The sequence below is a fragment of the Arachis duranensis genome, chromosome 4 (assembly GCF_000817695.3).
Source record: "Arachis duranensis cultivar V14167 chromosome 4, aradu.V14167.gnm2.J7QH, whole genome shotgun sequence".
Classification (NCBI taxonomy): Eukaryota; Viridiplantae; Streptophyta; class Magnoliopsida; order Fabales; family Fabaceae; genus Arachis; species Arachis duranensis.
The window spans coordinates 116,241,145-116,252,228 of NC_029775.3; the positions used below are offsets into that span (position 1 = coordinate 116,241,145).

At 33.3% G+C, this 11,084-nt stretch overlaps 1 protein-coding gene across 1 annotated transcript; it reads left to right on the forward strand.

The window, feature by feature from the left end:
- The first annotated feature begins 3,109 nt into the window (after positions 1-3,109).
- LOC107486391 (UDP-glycosyltransferase 72B1-like) lies at positions 3,110-4,705 on the forward strand. The gene has a single exon (XM_016106925.3). It carries the CDS (start codon positions 3,166-3,168, stop codon positions 4,594-4,596), a length of 1,431 nt encoding a protein of 476 aa, XP_015962411.1. The 5' UTR covers positions 3,110-3,165; the 3' UTR covers positions 4,597-4,705.
- The last annotated feature ends 6,379 nt before the right edge of the window (positions 4,706-11,084 follow it).

Below are 11,084 nucleotides of genomic sequence, written 5' to 3' on the forward strand. Positions count from 1 at the left end.
CAGCCGCAACAAATGATTGGTAAGTTTTGCTTAGTCTAATATCAGCCTCCTCGTTATTCTCTATTGTACGACGAATAGACATGCTTAGTTTCCTATGCTGTTTGAGATATTTTAGATTTCTATTTTCCCTCTCTGCTACATGTAATCAATTGGTTCTTAATCTCGTTTCCCTTCCTATTTGTGCTCCGAACTCTTGTAGAAAACCCTGCAGTCTTGGCGTAGTTCCTGTAAACTTTTCCAGCATCTTCAAGGGTGGTAAAGGTCATTCCAACCTTGGGAACAAACTGGTCATCAACAACAGAGAGAGGCTACAGAATACACCATGTCAAAAACTAAAAATACACCCAATCATGTCTAATATAATACACCCGAACCGCAATAACTCAACTAAAATGAAAATAAAAGTCATAAACTGTAAATACATAAGCTGCAGAATATACCATGTCAAAAACTAGAAACACACCCAATCGTGTCTGATATAGTACACCTGAACCATAACAACTCAGTTAAAATAACAGAAAAACCAATAAACTGTAAATACACACACTTCCCTCAAAAATACACCCAAAAAAGTTCTGATCTACACCTGATCGTCTGCTATAAATTCCAGAAAATTAATCAAAACTAATACATTACATTTAATCCGCAGATTTATCTTCATGCATTATTTTGACAGTCAATGTTCACGAATTATTCACCTATACAATGCTATACAAATTACTGCAACAAAATTCATAATAATCTTATGTAAATCAAACCTCAGGAACTTCGTTAGATTCAAATTCATAGTCCACTTCGCCTGGATTCAGCTGACAATCTGAGGTTGAATCATCCATTATCTTCAAAACGAGTTCAAACTTTGATTTCAGAAAACGAAAAATCAAATAGAAAATGAAGCTGGAGTTATAGAGAGAGGAACTAACGTAAATGACGAAGAAGAAACGAGTGAGAAAGGAGAGGAAAAGAACGATCGAAGAAACCAGGGGAAGCTTCGCGAGAAGAAGAACGAGCAAATCTGCAAATAACAAAAACGAAGAAGGAAACAAATCTTTTAAATTTGGTAGTTAGATATATACGGGATCTCTATATAGCGCGTGTATACAACGTAACCCTTAGAGCGCGTTTTGGAGTTTTATTTGTTAATGAACTTGTAAACCATACAAGTCATTAGGGCTTGTATGCAGAGTTTTTCCAAAATTTAATATGATTCTTTTAATGAAATTAATAAAAAATTATTGGTTAAATATTTTGTCAATTATAATTTATTATTTATAAATATAACATTAATTTTGATTTTTTGCAGTCAATTTAATCAGTATCTAATTTTTTTATGATTGAAAATAATTATTTATTATTTAATAGGTTGAAATCTTATTTAAACATTCAATTCCGATATAATGATATGTTAATTAAAGCTTATATGTATGGTTGAACATAAAATTATCTAAATCTAATATATTTTTTATATCTATAAGTATAGTTTGACGTTTTCTATGGACAAAATCTTAATTCAAAAAAGGAAACCTAAAATAATACTATATTAAGAAGTTTAAAATAATATTAAATTAATTCAAACATTTTTTTAATAATATCTCGCAAACACAAGGTGGATTGAAACTGTTTAAGCAAACTAAAGAGATCATTATTAGACCAAGTTAAATTGATTATTTAAACATTATTATATTATTAAATATTATATTACATTTTATTTTATTTTTAACTTAGTTAGTCTGGTCTAATAGACTCAACTTGTTTGTCTAGTCTAATAGACTCAACTTGTTTTTAACTTACAATTATATTAAATGTATGCAAAAATTAATTAAAAAAATTATTTATTAATATAAAATATATAATATAAAATAAATTATAAATATATATTTAAATAAATTAAATTACATATATATTTATATAAAAGATATAATAATTAATTTATAAATTTTAGTTGATAAATAATATTTTAATTAATTTATTATCATATCTAGACTAGAGACAATAATCATTGATCCAATGACCCTTAACTTAAGTAGAAGCGACATCATTGGATCTTCTCGGAAACTATTTAAGCAAATAAGGTGGTATTTATTACGGTTCTTAAAATTTATTATTTTATTATAAAAAATTAAATAATTTATTTTATATTTAAAATGATAAAAATGAAAAAAAATTTAAATATTTAAAATATACTATAAAAGATAAATTAAACAAAAATTTTAAAGGCTAAATTAAAGACATCATATTGGCCATAAATAAAGAAAGAATCCATTGATAATCTCCACCTAACTTAGTTATTGCAGAAAAAGAATATCATAGAATATTCTTATTAAGGATGTATATGATCTCGTCCTATTCAAAAATTTGGTTCCAATTCGTATATTTTAGGAACTAATTTGACGTGATTTTATTGGATTTAAGGTTAGGTACGAGTCTCAAAAATAGATTCGGTCATTATTTAAGATTGAATTTGGATTAAAACAAACCTAATTTCACCCGATTTATGTGCATCCTAAGAAAACTAAAAAATGTATATATATATATTTTAAATTAATTTTAATATTATGTTATATTAATTATAAGTTTATTATTTTATATTTAATCGAATTAGAAAATAGATCAAAGAAGCATCAAATTAGAATTTATAGACAAATTTAAGTTTAAATATAGATATAAACTTCTCTATAAATTTCTTTATAAATTATTGTTAAAGTTTTAAAAATTCGATTTTCATCCGATTTAGACCCAATATAATTATGGCCTAAAAATATTTAAATTTTATCGGGTCTAGGACCGAATTAGAATATAAAAAAGGTGGAAACTTAGATGCAGTCAACTTCACGTGAAATTGATACATGAGAGTCGTTAAATGATTTGACTGATTTGACTAAATTTTTATCTAACGGACTCTCAGATATCAACTTCACATAAAATCATATTCAGATGAGTTTTCACCATCTAAAAAATAGACCCAATATATATTTAAGACTAAATCTAAATTAGGACAAATCCAATTTCAGCTGAGACATGTACACCCTAATTCTTACTTCTTATCTTCTTTATCTAGAGACTTTATGTGCTGTATAGGTATAGCATTTTAGAATAATGTATAAATTTAAATTCTTATAATATGTTTCGTTTCAATTTAAAAACCCCACCATTGCAAATTCATGGATGAAGAAAGAGCAGAAGATGCAAGAACAAGAAGCATCTTGTGTAGTGGCTATGATGCCAAGTCCTGGCATGGGACACCTCATCCCAATGCTAGAATTAGCCAAGAGACTCAGCCGCCACATCAATCTAACTGTCACCATTATCATCCCCTCCAGCAACCCTCCCTCCGCCGCACAAACAACCCTCCTCAGCTCCCTCCCCATCGCCATCTCACAAACCTTCCTCCCCTCAGTCTCCCTCTCTGACATCCCTTCAACCACCAACCCAGAGCTTAGCACCGCTCTCACCATCCTCCGCTCCCTTCCTTCCCTCCGCCGCACCCTCCTCTCCCTCTCCTCCACCCACCACCGTCTTGCCACGTTCATCATCGACCCCTTTGGCTTAGATGCGATTGATATCGCCTCAGAGCTTCACATCCCTTCTTACCTTTACTTCCCTTCCTCTGCCATGGCCTTGTCTTTGGCTTTACACCTTCCCTACTTGGACCAAACGGTCAAGGGAAATTTCAAAGATCTCTCTGAACCGGTCCATATTCCGGGATGTGTACCGGTTCATGGAAAAGACTTGTTAGAGCCGGTTCAAGAGAGAAACAGTGAATCCTACAAATGCATGCTTCGCCTCTCGAACCGGTTCAAGATGACCCAAGGGATCATAAATAATAGCTTCTTAGAACTCGAACCGGAAACCTTTAAGGAATTGCAAAAGGGTGAACCGGGCATGATTCCAGTTTACTCGGTTGGACCGTTGGTGAACGTAGAGCAAACTAATGGGACTGCCGACAAATGTTTAACATGGTTGGATGAGCAGCCACGTGGCAGTGTTTTATTTGTATGTTTTGGTAGTGGTGGAACCATATCTAGTGCTCAAACTCATGAGCTTGCTATTGGATTAGAGAATAGTAAGCAAAGATTTTTGTGGGTTGTCAAATGTCCTGACAAAGTAGCAAATGGTGACTTGTTCAAGACTATTAATGTGCAAGACGACCCTCTTGATTTCTTGCCTGAAGGGTTTGTAGAGAGAACTAGAGGAGTGGGCCTTGTGGTTCCATTTTGGGCTCCACAGGCCCAAATATTGGCCCATGAATCTATTGGAGGATTCTTGACCCATTGTGGTTGGAACTCTATACTCGAGAGTATAGTTAATAGAGTTCAGATGATTGCATGGCCACTCTATGCGGAGCAAAAGATGAATGCGGTTTTGATTACCGAAGATATTAAGGTTGCAACAAGACCAAGAATTGGTGAGAATGGGTTGGTGGAAAATGAAGAAATAACTAGGGTTGTGGAGAAGTTGATGGAAGGTGAGGAAGGGAAGAAACTTAGTTATCGAGTGAATGAACTCAAGGATGCAGCTTCCAAAGCCCTAGGAGAAAATGGATCCTCAACAAAGCAACTTTCTGAGTTGGCTCTTATGTGGAAAACTACTCAATAGATATCAAATTATATTTATTGATGTTGATTTAATAATTTTCCCATTTTTCTTCTCTCTTTGTACAATTAATTATTTCAACTGTTATAATATATTGCCAACTTTGGTACCATGTTTTCTTGGATTTAAATATCAGAGGTGCACGACTCCGATCCACACGGGAAACATTAATTTATACAAGTTAATTTATTATATATACATATAAATCTAATAATATATTTTTTTTTAAAAGTAAAGTTTACGATATTAATTAATTTTTCATATAGTATCACTACAAAAAAACAAGGGTTATATATAGCTACAGTTAAAACTGTGGCTAAAGTATGGAAATAGTGTAGCTAATGAAAATATTTCTTTCACATAAAATTAAGATTTTACGAATAGAGAAAATAAATGAGCAATAAATGGGTAAACTTCACAATTTAATCTAAATAATATATAAAATTTGATTAGTGTTTGAAAAGACACCAACTTTGTTAGTGAAATATAACATTGATGTATACTAATTTTCAAAGGTTTAATATTTCAATCCGTTGTGAGAGCATGGACCCAATAAGATGAGAAAATAAAAATATCCTTATAATATAATGGTGATTGTTATTGCATGTGTTATGTTGTTCTCTTATTATTGGATGTATATGAACTGTGAAGTGAGTGGCTGTAGCACCAGAGACATTGTCATTATTATTAGCTTAATCCACTTTGAATCTGTCTTGGCTCTTCGCATAATTGGAAGTAGACTACTGATTGGTGATTGGGGATGATGATTAAATGGAACTCATTAATCGATAGCAAATCTTTAAATACAGATTCGATTCACAACGAATTAATTTTTATCGATTAACTTAAAAATATTATAAAAAAAACTAAAGAAAATAAAACTCAATATAACTAATAATGGAAAAGAAATTAGTAATAAAAATAAATAATAATGACATAAATATGCATTTCACAAATTCTACTCTTAATTAGAAATTATTACTAATATTTTTAATTATTCTAATTTATCACCACGATTTAGAAAGATCAAAGATAAAAGTAGGCTAAGGTTATTAACCTCATGAAACTATCTTTTCAAAAATTTAAATTAATAAGATTATTGTCGTTATTTTGATTATTTTTTCATAGACTCTTATGTTTTTTTTATGCTAAATTATTTATTTTAGTTAAACAAATACTATAAAAAAAAAGTTGAGAATTATCAGTTTTATCGATAGAATGTATCTGACAGTATAAATGGCGCTGAAAGATGTTTATCGGCAGATTATTTTGTCTGACCTTAATTACCGGCGTATTTTACGTCGAAATTTGCAATCAATACAACAAAAATAAGTGGTTAGTTATCGGCCGATTTTTTCGACAGTAATTTTGGCGCCATTTTATGTTTTGTGGCGTTCATTTACCGTCGGATATTTTCGCTAGTAAATCCGATTGTAAGCAATTTTTTTCACAATTAGTAAGGAACCTATTTGACTTTAAAATGTCGAAGTTTTGAGAATCAGGGAACAAAGGAGGGGACGTATCTGTCCCCTCAAAATGGCGTTGTTTGCCGTTGTTCCAAAACGACGTCGTTTTAGCCACGTGTCCAAGGACTAATGTGTCCTGAGCGCGATGCGTGTTGCTTTACTTGACACGTCACACCTACAACCTCCACGTACGAGGGAAAGTGTCATGCTAACCGATTCAACCTGACTTTGGGACCTATATGACATATATTTAATAATCTTGGAGACCCGGGACCTAGTTAATCTTTTTAAGAGACAAATCTGTCGAACTGCCAAATCTTTAGAGACTTATTTGAGGTATTACTACTCTTTCTTTTTTAATACAACATACTACTCACAAGACTCCTAATGGGAAGTGAGAGATAAATCAAGAGATCACCTAAAACTTACAAAACAGAGTTAAACCAAGTGAAACTTAGAAATTAGCTAGAAACTAAAAGCTCAATTATTACAAGAGACAAATTATCGAATATTTGACATTCAAAAATATCAAACATATCAAATAGCACAATCAAGCATTCTTTCAATTCTAATTGACAAGAAGTCAACATTAACAATATACTAGTTGTAGTAATTGATGGTTTCAGTGGCTAAGAGAATGGGGGGTTGAATCTTAGCCCCCTTTTTTGATGCTAACACTTGCTAACCTTCAGAGAAGACTTTTCTGTTTTTGCTCATCACTGGACACGAGCAACTTTGTTTTGTCTCGTCCCTTGCCACGAGACTTTTTTGTTTTGTCTCGTCACTTGGCACGAGATAATTCTGGTTTTTGCTCTTGTGTAGTGGAAAACAGAAATGAAGTAGAAAGAGAAGAAGATTGCACTCAGATATATCCTGGTTCGGCTGCTAAGTGCAGTGCAGCCTACATCCAGTCTCCATCACAAACATGATGGAATTTCACTATAATCAATCTGATTACAACTTGTAAAGTGCTAACCCAACTTACAAGGGGATTCCCACAGAATCATGATACACAACATAGATGAACAAAGGACCTCTAAGACATCTATGGCTTTTTCTTTTAATTTTGCTCTCTCTGCCTTTTTCCGCTCTATGGCTTTTTCTTACAAACCTCACTGTTTGCCTTTTTCCATGAGACTCAAGACATGACAAAATTAACAGAAAAACTACAAAACAGAATACATTGAAGGAGAAGAAGAACTGCTAGCTTAGGTAGCTCTGAGAACTCTGTGCCTTGTACTCTCAAATCTTACTCCTTGCTTCAAACAGTGGTTGTTCCCGCTTTTTAAAGAAGAGGAAAGCCTCCACACTTGAAGCCAAAACCGAACCAACTTCTTCCTCCTTCAACAAACACAGGACCGGTTCGGCCACTCAGAGAGAGAAGAGATAACCATGCATTAACCAACATGCAATTACCTCTAGTCCTTTCTTGATCATCACCCTTCATCAATCCGGGCTCTCCATCCTTGGCTTCCTCTCCAAGATGGATTTTTGGCCCTTGATGCCTCATGATGATGATGACTTCATCTGCTTCAATCTCTGCCTTCAACCATCACTTCGCCACTCTAGCTACTCCCTGTGGTGGTTGAGCAGAATCAAAGACAAGCCATGCTTCAAGAATCTCCCTCTTGGCCGAATCTTCTTTTTCCATTTTTGAGCATGAAAGGCTCAAGATAATCTCACCAAATCTAACCACATTTGGTGAATATCTTAGCCACAGCTCACTTTTATTTTAGTATGTTTTCTTGCCATCATTAGCTTGATGGTCTTGAGGCTTGCTTTCTCTCCTTTTCGGTAGCTCACTTTTGCTTCCATGGCTGCCAATATTTTCTGTGCAATAACCGAAGAGAGAAAGAGATGAGAGAGAGAAGAAAGAATCTGAAGTAAAGCTATTTCAAAGTGATTGAACTAATTAATTGAAAATAGCTTGATCCCCTTTGCTGAGAGGCGTGCACAGTCATAATAGCCATCAAATCAATCTCCTCTCTCTTTCTTATGTTTCTAATGTATTAAATTAAATTTGAATTCCATCCAAAGTGAGAAATGGAATCCGTTGGAGGCAAGCAACAAATGTTAACTTTGCTTTCCTGATAGACTTTGGATTCGGATCATGCATGGAAACATTCATCAAAATTATTTGTTTTTCGGTCCAAAGTAAAATCTGCACAACAAAATTATTAATTAAGCATATATGAATTAGGATCAAATTAATAATTTTGTATTTAAATATTTCAATAATGTTTGTTCATCATCAAAATTAAATAAGAGTTTTCCAAACTCATCAATCTCCCCCTTGATGACAAACATTATTAAAATTGAAATGGAAAGAAATTTAAAGATTGAGTAAAGAGTACTCCCTTTGAAATTGAATTTCTCCCCCTTTCTAAATGTCACATAGCTCCCCCTTGATGTATGCTTATTTTACCAAGGGAAGCACTAACCTGTAACATTTAAAATCAAGCTTCAAGTAACAATGTTATTTAGCAAATTTTATAATGCTAAATGCTTGATTTATGAGCAGTTTTAATTGATAATCAAAACTCATTTGATATCATAAACTGATATACTGCTCAAACTCACAAAAACAATCAACCAAAATATTTTTTGAAAAATAAATTGCTGTTCAATATGTTTTAAAAATATTTTCCAATCAACAAATCAGAGCAAAGTAATTATGGTAAGGAAAATATTTTTAATCAAGCTTGATCCTTTCAAACCATAACAATTTCCAAATCACAGTTTAAAGGAACTGCCAAAGAAAATTCAGCAATTATTTTATCAAGGTAAGAATTATATCATCAACATAGTAAACATTTTACCAAGATAAAATTAAAGCATCAAGTATCAACTCAAAACAGCAAGCATCAAACAGCAAGCATCAATCCAAAATAGCAAGCATTAATCAGATGCATTATTAACATCAAACACATAATCATAACAAAATATTGAAACTTAAAACGAGAGAGATCATAAATCCTTCCAAACAAGGATTTCATCCCTGTTTTGTTAAATTCACTTTTCAGCACTTTCTTTCTCAATTTCAATTTTCAGCACCATTTCTCCCCCTTTTGGCATCAAGGGGCACTGCAAAATAAATAAAAACAACATACAAAAGGCAGAATATTTGTTTTTCACCAAAACATAATGGTCCAGTCAGCACACATGCATTTGAGCACAGGACAATCAAAGCTCAACTCGAAATCAATCTACTAACACAAAGTGCTCAAAACAGAGCCAGATCAGAGCATAAAATAGAGCAAAACAGGTCTGTAAAATAGTGCAACAAATCAATTAAACATAACAGTTTCAATTCAGTCCATACTAATTCAAGACAAGTGAAAATAGTTCCTAGAATCAAGGGATGAGGAAAGGATAAAGATTTGATTTGACAACTTCCAAAAAAATGAGGAACGGGTCAGAGTGATGTCAAAGAGATTTGGTGGGGCCCAAAATAATTAACTTCAGTTCAGTCTCCCCCTATATCATGGCCCGTTCAACACATCCTGAAATTTGTCTCCTGCTTTCCTACGAGACAAAACCAAACAGAATCAAAAAGTTCACAAATTTTCAACAGAACTTAATTCTATCATTCCCAAACTGTTTCTTAAGGTGCATAATCTGTCTTCACATAAGGGCTTAGTGAAAATATCCGCAAGTTGATCTTCGGATTTTACAAATTGAATATCAATAGTTCCCTTTTGCACATGTTCTCTAATGAAATGATATTTAATTTCAATGTGCTTTGTTTTTGAGTGCAAAACAGGATTTTTTGAAATATTTATTGCACTCATGTTATCACAAAATAAGGGCGAAATGTTTATAGCACTCATATTATCACAAAATAAGGGTATACTATTGATCTTTAATTTGTAATCTTCCAATTGAGTTTTTAACCAAATTAATTGTGAACAACAAGCAGATGCGGAAATATATTCAGCTTCAGCTGTGGATAGAGCCACTGTGGCTTGTTTTTTGCTTGACCACATGTTGAGTGAGCTTCCAAGGAAGCAACACATGCCGGAGGTGCTCCTCCTATCCACTCGATCTCCCGCATAATCTGCATCACAAAAACCTACTGCACAAAATTCATCAGATTTAGGATACCATAATCCATCATTACAAGTTCCCTTAATGTATCTAATGATGCGTTTAACAGCCGTAAGGTGGGATTCTTTTGGATGTGATTGAAACCTTGAACATACACCCACACTTTGGACTATATCTGGTCTAGAGGAGGTAAGATACATTAATGAACCAATCATTCTCCTATACCGTGTTTCATCCACATCTTTGCCATTATCATCCTTTTCAAGTTTATTATTTGGATGCATTGGTGTTCCCATTGGTTTGGAATTTTCTAAGCCAAATTTCTTTATCAATAATTTTCTAGGCCAAACTTTTTGATAAGTTCTTTTGCATACTTTCCTTGGTGAATAAAAGTACCACTAGGAGTTTGCTTAATTTGGAGGCCAAAAAAGAAGGTAAGCTCTCCCATTAAACTCATCTCAAACTCACTAGTCATGAGTTTTCCAAACTCTTCACACAAGGACTCATTGGCCGAACCAAACACAATGTCATCCACATAAACTTAAACATGTAAGATATCATCATTAGATTCTTTTATAAATAAATTAGTATCGGTGGTACCCCTTTGAAAATTATTTCCCAACAAGAAGGCATTAAGCCTTTCATACCAAGCTCTAGGTCTTGCCTAAGGCCGCACTAAGCCTTTCATACCAAGCTCTTGGAGCTTGTCTAAGACCATAAAGAGCCTTAGTTAATTTAAAAACATGATTTGGAAATTCTTTATGTTCAAAACCGGGGGGTTGAGCCACATACACTTCTCTATCAATAAAACCATTAAGGAAGGCACACTTAACATCCATTTGAAACATTTTGAAACCCTTATGGGCAGCATAGGCAAGAAGCAACCTAATTGCTTCCATTCTAGCTACCGGAGCAAAAGACTCATCAAAATCAATACCTTCTTCTTGATCGTAACCTTGGGCCACTAATCTAGCCTTA